This window comes from Dipodomys merriami, unplaced genomic scaffold (assembly GCF_024711535.1).
Source record: "Dipodomys merriami isolate MVZ:Mamm:240054 unplaced genomic scaffold, mDipMer1.0.p SCAF_6, whole genome shotgun sequence".
NCBI lineage: Eukaryota > Metazoa > Chordata > Mammalia > Rodentia > Heteromyidae > Dipodomys > Dipodomys merriami.
The window spans coordinates 72,878,958-72,897,017 of NW_027206179.1; the positions used below are offsets into that span (position 1 = coordinate 72,878,958).

The window sequence follows — 18,060 nt, forward strand, 5'->3', positions numbered from 1 at the left end:
AATTTTAAACAAAATCATGAAAGCACAAATGCTGAAGATTAATGAAAAAAATCTTAGTCACATGTTTAGAATATATTTTTTTGTGTGTGCTTTGTGCTCTTGTGTGGGTTTTTCATTCATGTCAGTTGCTTTACTACGTCTGGCTTTTTGCTGGTTATTTGGAGATAAATGTCACAGATCTGTCTCCCTGACCTGGCTCCAAACTTCAGTCCTCAGATCTCAGCCTCCTATAGGATTATAGGAGCTTTAATTTATAATTGAAATTGCTGTTTTTAATCTTTCTTGGGAGTCCTATGTAACTAAGAAATTCACTTTTAGCTTTTGCTATGTTAATAATGTAACTATAACAAGAAAATAAAGCAGAATTTTTATAGTGGGTAATTTGGACTGTGAAAAACCATACATACTAAGTTGACTGGATAATCTGCAATACTTACATTATTTTGTAAAATAATCTTACCTTGAACCGTAGTCATTTTTGGCTGATAATCTAAATTTACAACCCATTGCTGGAGACAATTTAGTAATTTTAAATTGTTTCTGTGAGCCAACGTAACACTGACAAAATTCTCCATTTCCTTTTCCCTAAAATAAATGGATAATTATTATATATAATATATAGTATTATAATTAGTAATGAGTGTGTATGTTTTATCAGTACTGGGGCTTCTTATTGTTTTTTGCTCAAGGTTAGTGCTCTAACACTTGAACCACAGCTGCACTGATGGTTATTTGGAGATAGGAGTCTCACAGATTTTTCCTGCCTGGACTGGATTCAAAACATGATCCTCATATCTCAGCTTCCTGAGTAGGATTACAGATGTGAACCATCAGTGCCTGGCCTCATGTATATTATTACAAAGATAAATTTACATCAATATTTTTTCTTGATAGTGATGAGTTAGCTAGTGTACATTAATAGTCATCTGTTACATATAAATCATGAATCTCAAGGCTGATATACTGAGATTCAAGTGCAGAATTAAAAAAAATATTAAGTTGCTCTACAAGTAATCCTGTACAAGTATTGTTTTTTTAGCCAATGCTAAATATGTGGCCATAATAAAAGAAACCCTTTTTAGCTAAGTCCCTTGCATAAGCTCACTGGAGTAGTAGTGGGCACAAGGTAATCTTTGATTATGGACAACTGGCAGATTTCTCTCAACCTATGAAAAACTCCATCCAAACAGTTTTTGTTTATTTATTCAATTTTCTGTCGAATCTGGGATTAAAGCTCAATCTTTGCATTTGCTAAGTAGGCACTCTACTGCTGAGCCATGTCTCCAGCACCTATGCAAACAATTTTAAGAAAATATATTTGTAAAACTCCACATAGATATTACCAAGAATTCTTAAAATAAAGATTTGGAGTGGCCAGTGCTTGTATTTAACACTGAAACAATCCTAGCAGAAAGAACAGCCTAATTACAGGTAGTAAAGAGGGAGGGAGAAAAATCAGGTCAGCATAAGACTATTGGAATTATAGAAAATCTTGGTACTAAATAAAGTGGATGAGTTTCTTAAAACATATTTTTTTCTTTTTTGGGTTGGTACAGGTAAAAGATATGACTTTCTTGAAAGAAAACATTGCATCTAGCTGTTTTACTAAATTCTCATTAGTTTTAATGATATTGAGTCTGCTGAGTGGTTTAAGAAGAAAATCCTATTATCTCTGAGTAATTTTTGATCCCCAGCCAGGACACTATGTCTGTAACCTTGTTTCAGTTTCAAGTCACATAGCATTCATTATCACTTCTGAAATAATGTTAAATAACATTAGGGATAAGTAGCAACTGTGACTTGTTTCTGCTTTGAACATTACTTTCTTGTTTAATAATGGTACAAAAATGGTCAAATAAGGAATGAGTTTTCTATTCTTAATTTGCTTTAAGTTTAAACTGGGATGTTTAGCCTGTCATCATCTATCAATATTATATTGCTTTTCTTCTACAATGTAGAGGAAAATTTGAATTTTGAATTCTTTACTTCTGGAATAAAACCTTGTTGGCCCATTCTCTTTAGCCACTCCTCTAACTTGGTGTAAAGAGCAGAACAAAATAAAAGGTTAATTGACCACAGAACAATGTACTGAGCAGCAACAATGTACTGCCAGACTGAATAATTCTTGTCAAAGATATCAAGGTCCTAATCCCTGTAGCTAAGTTAAGGATCTTGAGAAAGAAGACTAATAAGTTAATGACCTTATAAGAGGGAGGCAAGGAGATTTGAAGACAAAAGAGGAATAAGGTGATACAACAATGGAAGCAAGGGAGAAGACAAGTTGATATAGTTATGAACAAAGTAATGGGCTCAGCCCACTGAAGCTGGTCAAGACAAGGAAAGAGTCTCTTCCAGAGCTCCAGGAGGGAGCAGGGTCATGCTGACATTTTACTTTTGGCCCAGCGAAATCCACTTCAGACTTCTGAAGGCCTTTAGAACTGTACAAAAATAGATATGTTATTCAACGCCATCATGTTTATGGTAATTAGTTATACTAGCATAGGAAATGAATAACCTTGCCATTAGGGTGGTTGTAGAAAAATGCTTCACTCTTATGGAAGTAATTATACAAGTTACAGGTTTCTCCCCTACACTTTGGTGCTGGAGATTGAACCTAAAGCTTTGTGCTAATTTCTACTGCTGAACAATATTCCCAGCACCACAAGTGACAGTTTTGATAAAATGATAATGACAACAATACACCAGGATACCTCCACAAAATAGGGAGGTTCAGTCAGTAGTGTTTAGAAAACATTTTCTGAACAGTAATGTTTTCTAAACATTACTGACTGAACCTATCAGTCCTTTTTTTTTTTTTTTTTGGGTCCAGTCGTGGGGCCTGAATTCTGGGCCTGGGCGCTGTCCCTCAGCTCTTCAGCTCAAGGCTAGCACTGTACCGCTTGAGCCACAGCGCCACTTCCGGCTTTTTTCTTTTTGCTTATGTGGTACTGAGGAATCGAACCCAGGGCCTCACGCATGCAAGGCAAGCACTCTACCACTGAGCCACCTTCCCAGCCCCCTATCAGTCCTTTAATGTAATACATAAAATCATTATTTCTCAAAAGAGAAAATAATTACAACAAACAAAACATTATTTCTACAATTTTAGCCATTAAAGAGGATTCAATTTACTTACCTCATCCCATTCTAAGATAAAGCTTTGGATTTTAGAACCATTGTCACTAGGTGCCTGAAACATCAAACATCAAACGAAATGAATACAAATTAGTATTGCATAAAAGATATTGTGATTAGGAACCAGGCACTGGTGGTTCATGCCTGTAGTCTTAGCTACTCAGGAGGCTGAGATCTGTGGATAACCATTTGAAGCCAGCCCAGGCAGCAAAGTCCATAAGACTCACCAGAAACTGGAAGTGGTGATATAGCTCAAAGTGATACATTGTTTAAAGCACAAAGAAAAATAGAAGAAGAGGTTACATGCTAGTTTAGCTATATTAATACTGGGTAAATGGACAGTAAAGCAAAGGCATTGCTACAAATACTCTGGGGGGCTATATTACCGTTCTCAATAATGTGAAGGCCCTCCCTGGAAAGGCCTAACACCACAGCCTTGGACAGCAGACCTTGTCACTGATAAGTGAAAGGAAGTTATGTGTGTACTCCAAGGAGATAGTTGGGTGCTGGTAGCTCACACCTGTAATCTGAGCTACTCACAAGGCTGAGTTCTGAGGATCACACCTAAAGCCAACCCAGGCAGGAAAGTCTGTGAGACCCTTTTCTTTACTATAAACTACTCTGAAAAAGTCGCAAGCAGTGCTGTGACTCTAGTGGTAGAGCACTAGCCTTGAGCACAAAAAAGCTCAGGGATAGCATCTAGGCCCTGAGTTCAAGCCCCAGGACTGGCAAAAACAAAAGGGGGGGGGAGAACCATTTTCTAGCCAGGTGCTGGTAGTTCACACTTGTAATCCTAGCTACTCAAGAGACTGAGCTCTGAGGACTGAAATTTGATGCCAGCCCAAGCAGACAAATCCAAGAAACTCTTATCTCCTATTAACCAGCAAAAAGCTGAAAGTAGAGGTGTGGTTTGAATGGCAGAGCTCCAGCTTTGAGAGAAAAAGCTAAGGAAGAGCCAAAGGCTTTCAATTCAAGTCCCAGTACCAGTACATGCACACACACACACACACACACACACACAGAAACAGACAGATACACACACACACACACACACACACACACACACACACACATACACACACACACACACACTTTGTACAAGTACAGCATGTTGTTCTAAATGGGACTGATTATTTTTCCTGTGACAGACCTGAGATGAAGGAATGAAGATAACATAGAAAACAGAATGGATAATGTCACAAAGGACATGTAATACATGAGTTCACCCTGTTCTAAGCTGCTGAGGTTTTGGAGCTATGTGTGATCAGGTGACTTCCTTTGACTAGGCATTAGTATTATGAAATATAGATGACTTCGAAGAGAGTGATTTAAGAGCATGTGTGTGATTCATGCCATCATGTTTTTGTAGCCCAATTTAGCAAAATGTGGCTAATATAAATAGGATCTTTTTTGTATGACGATTTTATTATAAATACGTTCTTTTGGAATAAACAAATGTGGCAATCAAGACTATGTGCCCAACTTGCTCTAAATTAAGTAATAAAGGAAAAATGGAACCAGGAACCATTTAGAAAGAGAAATAAATAGCAGACACCTGCCTGCCATGCTAAGTGTCTTTCTACCAAGAAGTACTAGAAATTCACTGGGCTATCACATTGTTTCTCACCTATTCATTTAAAATAAGCTTTGAGGTTGGTGACCCACACTGGCTCTATAAATGACTGCTCCTCTCCCATCCTGAGAAGCATATAGGAAGACTCTCCAGATCCTAAGCATCAACAAAGGAGATTTTAATTGTCTGTATTTCTTTCTTCAGTGACCAGATGTCCCCCTATTTGCTGGGGGTAACATATGAATAATCCTTCAGCCCTACTGCCAAGTGTTCATTCTAAGTCTTAAAACACTGCTTTTCCTGTGACGGAGGTTTTTTCCCTTTCTGAATCGGGCCATTTTCTTTAGTCCAGACTCCTGCATTGAAGAAATATCCTGTCACTTCAGATATTCTTCAATTTTCTCCACCTCCATTGAGCCCACAGTGGACATGCCTCCAGTTTCTGTCACAAAAACTGACAGGATAATTAATGATGAGAATCTGGTCTCCTAAAGCCTTGATAGCTTTCTGGGAATTAGGCAGTCCTTCTTCTATGTCTTCAAAAAGAATTCCTCCTAACCCTTGCTGGTCATGCTGATCCAAGATGGGAAGAAGAGGCTTTCTTATCTTTCAAGTTGTGCTTGGGCTTGAAGGCGTATTTCCTGTTTATTAATTGTTCGATTGTTTACTAATGCTGCAGTTATTAACCATAGTTTCTGCTTGAATTCAATGTCTATATGCTGGGTTTTATCCAAAATTTCTTCTAATGTCAGAGGGTGTTGTATGTCTCGCTGATGCCGAGTTTTCATGTAATTCACAATCTTAGCAAGTAAACCAAACTTATATCCAGCGCTTTCAGTTAGAGCTTTCAAGTTAAGTGATCCATTGCTATGATCAGAACTTTGTTTTGATCCTGATGACCTCCATGTTCTATCTTTGCTCTCTTCTTTGATGATTATGAATCAGAAGGTAATGGCTGATTTTCTACCACAAAAGTAGAAAGAGCTCATTTCTTTAGCAGCTGCCATTCTCTCAGTAAACTTGGATCAATAATGCCTAAGCCAGGAAAGCTGCAGAAGACTTGCCACGCCTGTGTCTCAGCCAGCCACTGCCTCCTGTTCCTCCTCAGGTCTCCAGGTGCCCTGGTTCATGCCAAGCACCAACCCCCCTGCCAGGATCTCACCATGAAAATGGTGGCAGAGAGAGAGAACTTAGCAGAAGATGTTGTCTGGAGGATGTTTCCACCCATATTGTGCTGGCCATTTTCTGCTGTAGCTATTAATCACTTACTCCCTGCAGCCACTTTGGTGGCTAGCACTGCCCAGAATGTATTTGCATCAGGGCACACTGCCATGAGATGGCCTTTTAACCTTTAACTTGGTGGCTTTACCTTAAGTACTACTTTAATGTCAGAGAACTTTATTCCAGCTCTCTTTTACATAAAGAAGCAGCATAACTAAGCAAACCCAGACGAGGAGCCCAGCTTCTAAACCCCCAACCTAGACTCTTTTTATCCGTGAACTTAAGGATTTGGGGTTCAGAAGCAATATAAAAGGGTATTTGCTGTATGTTTTTAGAGCCATTTCAAGAAAAGTTGGGAGTCTGGGTGACCTATGTGCACAATTTCAGGGAGTCGCACAGTCTACATCTTCTATAGGGTTGTTGAGATATTGTACTAAATGTAAAATCTTCAAAACAACTTTATCTTCAGAATGAAGTACAGTATCCTACAGAAATCCAACCTACATGAAAGTCCCTTTAATATCTGTCTATAATCATCAGAGCCTAGAGTCTAATTCTATTTTATAAGATACATTTGGTATGGTTTGGAAAGACACAGTTTTCTCAAAATTGAACTGCTATGTATTTTGGTAAATATTGTATTTAAATTTTGTTCAGAAATTTATCAAAACATATACTCTATGTCAACTATGACAATGCTGTCCATGGAATCTGAATGACCAGTTCAATCTATAGTGTGTATCTACTGTTTTGAACATTCTTGTGTAGCTAGGCTCAATCATCTACACATTAGAATACATACTATTAAAAATTATTTCATTCATCATTTAAGGCATCAGATTGCTTTTTGGGGGGGAGGGGAGAGGGGCTAATCTTGGGCACTATCTCTGAGCTTTTTTGCTCAAGTCTAGTGTTTTACCAATTGAGTCACAGCTCCACTTCTAGCATTTTGGTAGTTAATTTGAACTAAGAGTTTCATAGACTTTGCTGCCTGGCCTAGCTTTGAATCATGATCCTCAGATCTCAGCCTGCTAAGTAGCTAGGTTTACAGGTGTAAGCAACCATGCCCAGTCAGATCGATATTTTAAAAAATATCAGTTTAGCTATTACAAATGTGATTCAGCATAAACATAGTGATATAAAGGCATCATTTGAAAACATAAAATAGTAGGCTGACAATATGTTATACATCTGTCATCACATATAAAATGTGACAAGGATTGGTAATTGTAAGTTAACCCCTTCTATATTTATATGTAAAAAGAAAAGCCAGTAAGAGAGTGATCTGAAAAAAAAATGCCTATTTCTTATATATTAGTCAAAATGACTGACATTCGTACTATCGGGAAATAAGGGAATGCCTAGTTACAAATGCTCTACAGAATACAGAATATTCTTACCTTCCATTGCAAGGTGAGTGAGTTTTTGGTCCGATTGGCTATTCTTGGTGGATTAGGTACATCAGGCTCACAGCTCAAGGTAGTAAAGCTTTCAGCTTCTGAAGGAGTTCCCTTTATAGAATTGGACTCTGCCTGTACTCTATGAAGATAAAATAGTTTTAGCCTGAAGAATCACTGTCTTTTTAATTTCAATAGCATCAACTTTTAAGTATTTTGCAGGTTAGTAAAGTACCTTCTAAATATGCTATCAAGAATATCAATATTAGGGCTGGGAATGTGGCTTAGTGGTACTGTGCTTGTCTAGCATGCATGAAGCCCTGGGTTCAATTCTTCAGTACTGCATAAACAGAAAAAGCCAGAAATGCACTGTGGCACAAGTGGTAGTATACTAGCCTTGAGCAAAAGCAGCTCAGGGACAATGCCTAGGCCCTGACTTCAAGCCCTAGGACGGCAAAAAAAAAAAAAAAAAGAAAAAGAAAAAGAAAAAAAAGAAGAGTATCAGAAGTGTGAGCCTAAAAAAAAAAAATACAGACCAGTTGTTTTCATTTTATTTCACAACAACTCAAAGAAAGAAACATTTTGAATTGTGACCTGTCTGTACATATATGTATTTACATAAACATGCAAATCTCAGACTCCCATGTTGCTAGGGTGACAGATATGTGTCATGACACTCAGCTATGGGTTGAGGAGGGGGTCTCATAAACTTTTTAGCCCAGGATAGTTGCAAACTGAAATCCTGCTGTTCTCAGCCTCCCAAGAAGCCAGATTCTAATTGTGAACCACTGACTAGGCTGGTTCACTTTTTAAAAAATGCAAAATATAAACTGGGCACTGGTGGCTCCTGCCTATAATCCTAGCTAATCAGGAGGCTGAGAACCAGAGGATCAGTGTTCAAAGCCAAGCTGGGCAGAAAAGTCTGCAAGATTCCATCTTTACCCAGTAAAATGCAGGGCTTATGGCATAACTCAGGTATCAACCATGAGTGAGAAACTGAGTTCAAGCCTCAGTTGTAGCACATACACAAAAGAATGTTATTTCTCCCAAAATTCAATTCATGATTCAATAATGGTTACAATCCATAGTCTTAAAAATATTATACTGAACAATATAGTGTTTAACCATAGAAAATTTACTTCAAGAGTAGCTTTTTAATTATAAAAGGTTTTCATTAGTATGTGTTAATTTAATGAAGGGGTTTGTGGTATGTCCTTATATGCATAAAATGTGTTTGGTCAAATTCCCTATTACGTTCTTCCCCTTTCTCTTTCTTTGTGTTCCATTATTTTATTGTCAAACATGTATATAAAGAGCTTGGAAAGTGTATTTTTTATTTGGAGAGATGGGAAAAAGTTAATAATGAGACAATATATGTAGGGGTACAACTAGCTATCTTTATTTATTTATGTATCTTTTCCTTTCCTTTTCTTTTTTTTTTCCCTTTTCTATGTTTTGGGGGCAGTACTGGGATTGAACTCAGGCCTTAGATTTTTTTTGGTTCAAGACTGATGCTGTACTACTTGAGACATAGCTCCACTTCTGGCTTTTTGGGTAATTAACTGGAGATAAGAGTCTCAAAGACTGTTCTGACTGGGCAGGCTTTGAACCTCAATTCTCTTATCTGATTTTCCTATATACTAGGATTACAGGCATGAGCCACAAGTGCCCAACTATTTTGTTTTCCTTAAGAGAAATTGTCACTCTTTTTTTTTTGCAAAATAGTAATAAAATGTATATATATACACATAAGAATAGCATTTGTCTTTAGTACAGATGAATTCTCAGATTCCTTTTATATATCACATTACTTTTTTTTCTTCCTCCTATATTTGAACTACTAAGAAATTTAAATTGAAAACAGACTATAAGTTATATTCCTTTGAAGGATAATGTTAAACAGAGTAATTACAACCACAAATGGCCTTTTACACAAAATGGGTTAGTCACTACGAAGTCTATGAAGGCCCTAGACTTTATAAATTTTTGTTAAAATATAATGAAAGCACTTAAAAACATTAAATAATTTTTATTAAATGTGAAACTCTTAATAGTTTTAATACCCTAAGCCTGTTCTAAATCTCCATGAACTTAAAATATACAAGAAACAAGTGACCAGGTGTTGGTGGCTCACACCTGTAATCCTAGCTACTCAGATTCTCAGATCTGAGGATCAAGTCAGGAAAGTCCGTGAGACTCTTATCTCCAATAAACCACCAGAAAACCTGAAGTGGTGCTGTGGCTCAAGTGGTAAAGCCGTTACCTTGAGCTGAAGAGCTGAGGGATAGCGCCCAGGCTAAGCCCCACAAGCAAAACAAAACAAAACAAAACAAAAGAAACCAACAAGTATTTTTTAATGACCCTGTTGTACAAAACTCTCAAAGTTGAGGTGAATTTCTAGTGCTAACTAGATATGGTAAACATATTTTATAGATCATTCCAATCCCTAGGTCTTACAAATAAGATTATTAACCCTTCTTTTACCATACACTTTAGTTAAATGTTTTGGTTGTTTTTTGAGGAGGAGAATACTGATAATTAAGCCTATAGAAACATCAAAGAACATGTTTTTAATCCAAAATATATTTTAGATTTTTTTAAAAAAATCATTAAAAAATAACCCTATATTGCATATAAAAAGCAACATTGTCAGAGTTTCCTTACTTTGCGTAGTAATCTGTGGCTGGTTTGAGATCATTTAACGTGACACTTGTTTCTTCTCCTCTGAGGAAAAAAAAAAAAAAGAAGCATTTCAGTGTCTGATAAAACATTTCCAAAGGATGTACATTACATGTTATAGTTTATGGAATTTAATTAAATTGTACTGCTTCTTTACCAGTTGTAATCATATTCAGATTCTAATATGTAGACTTAGTGTAACCAGAGGATGTGCCAAACTTTAACTATGTACTTGTATACTACTTTCACACAAAAAGGTGTGCTAAGCACATCTGATGTGTAGTATAAGCTAGACTTTCTTTCTTCAGAGTTAAGATTTTCAAACTATAAGAATCACTTTCAATTATTTCAAAATCTACTCTGCACACAGAATATCCAATAAAACATGCCACTGAAGAAAAACGCCCAAGTTTTTACAAGGAGTCTCATTATTTTGTTGTACTAGACAGTAACATGATACTTTATAAACAATATTCCAGTTATAGTTTAATGGGTAGTAAAGAAAAAAGTGAATTGTTATTTTGTATTGCTGGGGATTGAGCCCAAGACCTTGTGTTCAATAATTTAAAAGTATTTATCCACCATTACTTTTTCTTTTGTTTCTCAGGGCCTGAGCACTGTCCCTGAACTTTTTGCTCAAGGCTAGTGCTCTATCCCTTGACACACAGCTCCACTTTGGGCTTTTTTGTGGTTAGTTAGTCTCACAGACTTTCCTGCACAGGTTGGCTTTGCCTCTCAATCATCTCATCTCAGCCTCCTTAGTGCCTAGGATCACAGGTGTGAGCTGCCAGTGCCTTGTCACTATTATTGTTTTAAACACAACAGCACATACTTAAAATAATTATTTGATACAAATACTATTTAGATATCCAGCCATAAACCAGCTTTTCCCTCCTCTTTCTACTTTTCCTCTACCCTTCTTCCTTCCCTTGCCTTCTCTTCTTCCTTCTTTTAATTTTTCATCAGTATCAAGGTTTGAACTCAGGGCCTCATCTTTGCTAGGCTGGTGCTGTATCAATTGAACCATACCTCCCAGCTGTTTTGTTGCAGATTTATTTTGGAGACAGTCTTTCAGACTTTTCTGCCTGGCTTCACACTGAGATCTCACAGATTTCAGCCTCCTGAGTAGTGAACCATCAGCACTCAGCTCTTGCTCCCTTCCCCTCCCTCTCTCTCTTCTTCTCTTCCACATGTTTATTTTGTTTCTTCCAATAATCAAGTTTTCTCCCCTCTACCTTAAGGATTTCTTTCACTTATCCATCTTTTGCCTCCAAGTTACCTTGTTTCTTAAATCAAAATAAAAATTTGACAAGAAATAATCATTACCTCATCATTGAAAGTACATGTTAATAAACTGAGCTGTTGCAGTAGCATTCTGAGAGAGACTTAAAATTGTTAAGGATAAAGATTAGTAATGTTTCTTTTATGCTCCCTGGTTAGGATGAAGTGGAAATAAATTTCTTCCTTTTAGCAAGCAATCATATCTAACTCGAAACAGTAATTAACACCAGGAAATCTTTATGTTGTGATTAAAAAAAAACCTTATTGTACCATGAGGTAGGTTTTCTTGTTTCTTTGAATAAGTCTGAATATAATAAACACAAGCCATATCTCAACAGAGAGAAGGCAGGGCATTGTTATGATCTTATGTGATGACAACAGAGTCAGTAAAGGCAGTTTCATTTTCTTCTCTTCTCCTTATCAACTACTTTTTTTTAAAAAAAGCTTTTATATCAACTTTATTCTCAGAGCCAACTTGCGTGATTTAACAAACGCCCACATTGTCAACTATTGTTGGAGTCATATTCCTTCTTACATGTAACAAAAATCTCATACTCAACAATGAGTTCTGGGTTGCAAAAGAAGATTTACTGTTTGCACCTGTCTGTAAGGCTTTGTTACAAATTAAACAAAGACACATACACAAAAGATACCAAGAAGTTGCTTAAGTATTCTGTGTTATGACCCTTTAAATGATAATCCTTTGCTTAATTTGCTTAAATTGCAACTAAAAATTGGATTTAATCTTAACAAGGGCATAAATATACCATTTAAAAACAGCAGTCATAAATATCACAAATTCATTCACTTTCTAAGACTTCTGTGTATACTATGATGGTTTTTGAAATATGGTTATGAAAATACCAAAGGAAATCTGGCACTAAATTCATTTTACTTCAGTCCAAGAGCTTGACATATATAAATTAAACTCAATCTCTCAAAGGAATAAGATAAACACTTTAGAAGTCCACAATAAAAAATTCTCCATTCCTTGTTCCTGGGTTCTACTTATTACAATGTACACTACTGCATCAAGAAGATCTTAGTAGGAAATACCTATTAGAGAGTCTGTTGGCTTGTGGAAGCAAGCCAAAAGGGATGTTCTAAAAATGTAGACAAGAAATGTGTACTGGCCTGCATTTGACCTGCTTATATTGAAATCACTAATAGTGGTCAACTTATAGATCAGAAAAAAAAAATGAAGAAAATTAGTAATAAGCTAGTAATGATGAACAATTAATGGCCATTAATGTAAAGAAAATCCAACAAATACCTACACATAAACACTTTTGTACTTCCCATCTTTCCCAGTACTTGAGACCAGAATTTCATAACCATAGAGCTCTGGTACAGTAGTCTCATCTGTTTCACCATTAAGGAAAATGGAAGGTGCTGACCAGGTCAGTACTATTGTCCTTGCCTGGATGTCTGAGGCCTGTGAAAATATAACATTTAGAAGCAATTTGAAAGAAATGTAATTTGCACATAATGAAATACCTAGTATTGTTATATGATTAAATACTTGTGTGTATGTATGTGTGTGTATATATATATATATATATATATATATATAAATGACTAACAAATGGAAATTTGCTCATTTGCATATCACAATTTGTTGTTAAGGAGTGAAAAGGACCAACAAGTTTAAGGATCAATCTGCGATATTAAAAACTATTAGAATAGGTAAGTGTGGTGGCATATTGCCTGCAATCCCAGCACTTGGAAAGCTGAGGCAAGGGGATCATGTGTTTGAAGCTAGCCAGGGCTATATAATGAGTATGAGAACAGCCTGTAATATTCAACAAAACCCTTTCTCAAAATGACCCACCAAAACTATTAGTATAGAAGTATAGATACCCAGATGCCCTCAGTGGATGAATGCATCAAGAAAATGTGGTATATATACACAATGGAATTCTATGCCTCCATCAGAAAGAATGACATTGCCCCATTCGTAAGGAAATAGACTTGGAAAAAATTACATTAAAAATTACATTAATTACATTAAGTGAAGTGAGCTAGACCCAAAGAAACACAGGTTGCATGGTTCCCTCATTTGTAGTAATTAGCATATGCCTATAAATCTACAAGCAAATACAGTAAGACAAAAAATTATACCTGGACATGATAAATTAAACAGGACTCTAAATATTCACCAGTAAGACCAAAGGAGAGCATCACAAAGGCTCAATAGCTATGTGCATATTGGCATATAAAATGATGTTTATCAAAATGAACTTTAAAACTTGGAAACAAGAGGGTTTTTTTTTTGGTTATTAACCCCCCCCCCCCGCTTTGTCACTGTTTTTGATTTCTGTACTTTTTATCTTTTTTGGGGGGTCCAACCGTGGGGCCTGAACTCTGGGCCTGGGCGCTGTCCCTCAACTCTTCAGCTCAAGGCTAGCGCTCTACCACTTGAGCCACAGTGCCACTTCTGGCTTTTTTCTTTTTGTTTATGTGGTGCTGAGGAATCGAACCCAGGTCCTCAGGCATGCAAGGCAAGCACTCTAACACTGAGCCACCTTCCCAGCCCTGAACTTTTTATCTTGTATGTAAGTTTATCTGTTTGGGGGAAGGTAGGGGAGCATAGAAATGGTGGGACAAAGGGTGAACTAATGCAGCAGTGATATTCAGTAGACACTATGTTGAAAATCAACTATACAACTTAGGGGAAGGGGGGTCATGAGGGGAAAAAAAGTGGGAGAAAAGTAGGGAAGAGGTGACATTGTTCAAAAAGAAAGACTTATTACCTGACTTATTTAACTGTAACCCTTTTACAGTAAAAAAAAGAAAAGAAAAATACTGGGAGAAAAAAGGACTTTTTATTAAAAGCATAAATTTCTTAACATAGGAAATTATTACAATAAAAAACCCACACAAAAAAATTCAACAGAAAATGAGTGAAAGATTATGAAAGATCCAAAGAAAAAAGTGGACAGAATATGAAATGACACAAAATTGCTTTCATAATTAAATATAAATGAAAAAAATACTTTTCACCTGCAAGATAGTATAAAATTAAAAAGCTAATGATATTCTGTATGTTGAAAATCTGGAGAAATGGTCACTTAAACTTTATAGTGCTTTTTAAGGCAATTCGGGACCCATTAGAAACATTTTTAGGGGGCTGGGAACGTGACTTAGTGGTACAGTGCTCGCCTACCGATGCACAAAGGTTCCATTCCTCAGTTCCACAGAAACAGAAAAAGCCAGAAGTAGAGCTGTGGCTCAAGTAGTAGAGCAGTAGCCTTGAGCAAAAGAAGCTCAGGACAGTGCCTGGGCCCAGAGTTCAAGCCCCAGGACTGGCAAAAAGAAACAAGAAAAACGAAAGAAAAAAAAATCTTTAGTACATTTATTTATTTGTGTGTGTGTATGTTTGTTGTCTTTTGTGACAGTGTCTTGCTATGAAGCCCATGCTGGTCTCAAACTCGTGAATCTTTCTATTTCCATCCTTTGAGTGACTGGGATTACAAATATGGGCCACCATGCCTGGCTATGTTTCTTTTCTTTCTTTTTTTCTTTATTTTATGGGTCATGGGTCTTGAACTCAGGGCCTGGGTGCTGTCCTTAAGCTTTTCTGCTCAAGGCTACTGCTGTACCCTCTTTGATCCATAGAGCCACTTCCAGTATTCTGGTGGCTAATTGGAGATAAGAGATAAGACTTTCCTGGCCAGGCTGGTTTTGAAGGGCGATCCAAAGATCTCAGCCTGCTGAGTAGCTAGGATTACAAGCTTGAGCCACTGGCACTATGTTTATTTTCTGACTGAAAAATTCTTCTAGGATTTCTCTCCCTCAGGATAGAATCCTATAAATAAATTTGGAAAAGTACACCAATATATCCACTTAATTGTAGCTTTATTAGTGGCAATCCCCTACCCCCTAAAAAACAACCTGGAAATTTAGGGCACTGATTTCCTAAATAATGGTCCCTCTTAACAATTCCAAGTCAGGTGTTAAAAAAATGAGGTAAGCCACATGAAATGACATTTAATCCATATTTTGGTGCTACAATGGTGAGAAAAAGGAAAGGTGGATATAATATGAATGTAGTTGTGTTAATTTTTTTTTTTGGGGGGTGGGTTCTTGAACTCAGGGCCTATGTTTTCCCTGAGGTTCTTTGTTGAAGGCTAGCACTCTACCACTTGAGCCAAAGCTCTATTTCCTGTTTGGTGGTTAAATGAAGATAAGAGCCTCATGGATTTTTCCTGCTTGGGCTAGCTTCAAACAGTGATCCTCAGATCTCAGTCTCCTGGGTAGCTAGGACTGTAGGCATGGGCTTGGCAAAAATGTTTTTAAAAATACACAGAGATTCCTAAAACTATATACTAAAAATGTATTATTTAGAATTTTTGAAGGTTTTATGTATATATGAGGAGGAAGGTAGAAGAGTTCTTAGTAAAAGCTCAAGGTTTTAATTATTTTACACACATTTGTTCATACTGAAAGAGTTATGAGTATGCATTTCTTTTATAATAATAAGGGTATAAAAAGAAAAAAAAAGGGTCTTGGGGCCAAATACAGTTTAAAGATTGGTGTAGGCTTTACATAAATTTTTTCTTTAAAATAAATTAAACAGCCTTATCATTTTTAAGTGGACTTACCTTCGCCAAAAAGGCCCTATGACCAACTTGTTCCATCACATCTTGTAGGATTTATTTTCCCCATTTGCCACATTTCAGTCATAATAGTTCTTTCATTTCATCAACTTATTCCTGCTTATGCCTTTTTCTTTTTTCTTTTTGTTGGGTTGAACTCAAGGCCTGGGTGCTGTCCCTGAGCTTTCCTACTGAAGGCTAGCGCTATACTTAGTGCTCACTTTGAGCCACTTCTGTTTTTTTTGGTGGTTAATTGGAGAAAAGAGTCTCATGGACTTTCATGTTCAAGCTGGCTTCCAACCTTGATCCTCAGGTCTCAGCTTTCTGAGTAGCTAAGATTATAGGTGTGAGCCACCAGTACTCAGCTTATTTCATTAAAAAGTTTTTCATTTATTCTTTTTATTTCATATTTTTTCATTTTCACTTATTTTATTTTTATTTCATCAAGCTATTCCTTCTTACTTATTCCTGTTTTTCCTCTTTAAAGGTGGTCTTCCTGATTATTTTACATTATTTACATTATTTTACTCAAGAACTCTCATGTCATGCTATTTCTATAATAGCATTTTTACACAGGATCCTGAACCTTCTTTATACATTTAAAAATTTATTGATATATACAAAGGACTTATTTTATATATATATATCCATATATATAGCTCTTCAAAGAGTAACATAATGACATAAGGAAGATTACTAGCAGATAACTGAAAAAGCTTACCACAGAATTAGCATAATTTAGCTATTTTCATAAATATTTACTGAATATATTGGAAAAATATTCTGAAAAAAATTTTAAGAAAATATGTGATACTTACCACTGGTTTAGCAATGTTGGAAAGAAGTGCTTCAAATGCTTTAGTTTCTTCATCTTTTTCTTAAGAAAAAAATTTAAAATACAAAAATTAAGCTTAAATGAAATTTCCTTTCCTCCAAATATATCTTCTGAAATTTAATTTTCCTTTCTCAGCCTGCTGCATAGCTAGAATTACAGGTGTGAAACACCAGTACCTGGTTCACAATTTTATGTTATTTTTTTGGTGTTGGTCCTGGGGCCCAGGTACTGTCCCTTAGCGGCTTTTGATGAAGGCTATGATTTTTACATTTCAGCCTATGAGTAGCTAGGATTTCAGGTATGAGCCACCAGCACCTAGCTGAGACTTTACCTTTTCTACTTTGATCTTAATTTAACACAGTAATGTGTACCCTATAATTATTCACCTGTTTCAATTTCTATCTATATAGAATATAGAAATATATATATATATTTCAATTTCACTATAACACCACTTTATGTATCTATATAGTCAGTTTTTGTTATAGAAAGTTGTTTTACCAGTATATACTGGTAAAATATTCTCCTTCTGTGGAAAGCTCTCATTTGCTGATCTCACATCTTTAGTAGGTTATCTGAACAGTTTTTCATTACATGCTGTAACTGTGGTTTCCTCAAGTAGAATTATAATTCATTTGCCCATATGTTATAGCCATCAAACATATAAGAAACTTTAGCTCAGTTAGATACCAATGGCTCATACCACTGCTTAGCTCAACTCTTCTGCAATATCAGTGTTGAAAGGGATTAATGTTTCAAGAACTGAAGAACATTTTTGAAAATGCTGTTAATATAGAAGCCATGAAGCCATTAAAATTTGAAATAGAAAGGTAGGTAGAGTCAACATGGCTTACATTTTGATTTTTCCCTAAAGGTGAAGGCATTTTAGTTTCAAGTCATAAATTAGTTACAGTATTTAATAAAACAACATAATAAAATGCACATGTCAATTGGTAATTATTGAATTATTTGGCAGAACTGGGATTTAATTTAGTAGGGCCTCAAACTTGCTAGGAAGACATTCTACCACTTGAGCCACACCCCCATCCTTTTTGTTTTAGTTACTTATTTTTAATAGAGTGCTGTTTTTGCCTGGGGCTAGCCTTAGACTTAGACTCTTCTACATATGCTTGGTTGTATAGATGTGTGATTCATTACCTGGCTTATTGGCTGAGATTGGGAAAGTGGGGGATTTTGCTAACTTTTTTTTTGGCTAAAACAAGTCTAGAATCTTATCTTCCGGCCTCCACTTCTTACTTACTTGGGTAGTTAGTAATTATAGGTGCAAACCATACCATCTGACCCAAGATTGTCAATTTAGATAAAGATGTTAAAGGACAG

General features: G+C 36.2%; 1 protein-coding gene, 1 non-coding gene and 1 pseudogene across 8 annotated transcripts in view; all 3 read right to left on the reverse strand.

Annotated features, from left to right (window-relative positions):
• Positions 1 to 18,060, reverse strand: part of Fndc3a (fibronectin type III domain containing 3A) — a 118,339-nt gene that overhangs the window by 25,149 nt on the left and 75,130 nt on the right. For all 7 annotated transcript variants that reach the window (XM_070003177.1, XM_070003179.1, XM_070003178.1 and 4 more), the window contains 6 exons: positions 16,703 to 16,761; positions 12,564 to 12,721; positions 9,991 to 10,050; positions 7,330 to 7,468; positions 3,137 to 3,190; positions 461 to 585 (listed from right to left, as the gene is read on the reverse strand). In XM_070003177.1, the coding sequence (XP_069859278.1) occupies positions 461 to 585; positions 3,137 to 3,190; positions 7,330 to 7,468; positions 9,991 to 10,050; positions 12,564 to 12,721; positions 16,703 to 16,761 (595 nt within the window). The remainder of the gene's footprint in view (positions 1 to 460; positions 586 to 3,136; positions 3,191 to 7,329; positions 7,469 to 9,990; positions 10,051 to 12,563; positions 12,722 to 16,702; positions 16,762 to 18,060) is intronic.
• LOC138813597 (general transcription factor IIE subunit 2 pseudogene) lies at positions 3,848 to 5,950 on the reverse strand (annotated as a pseudogene).
• LOC138814376 (small nucleolar RNA SNORA40) lies at positions 11,807 to 11,931 on the reverse strand. Its single transcript, XR_011367959.1, has one exon. It is a non-coding gene; the product is annotated as a small nucleolar RNA SNORA40 (small nucleolar RNA).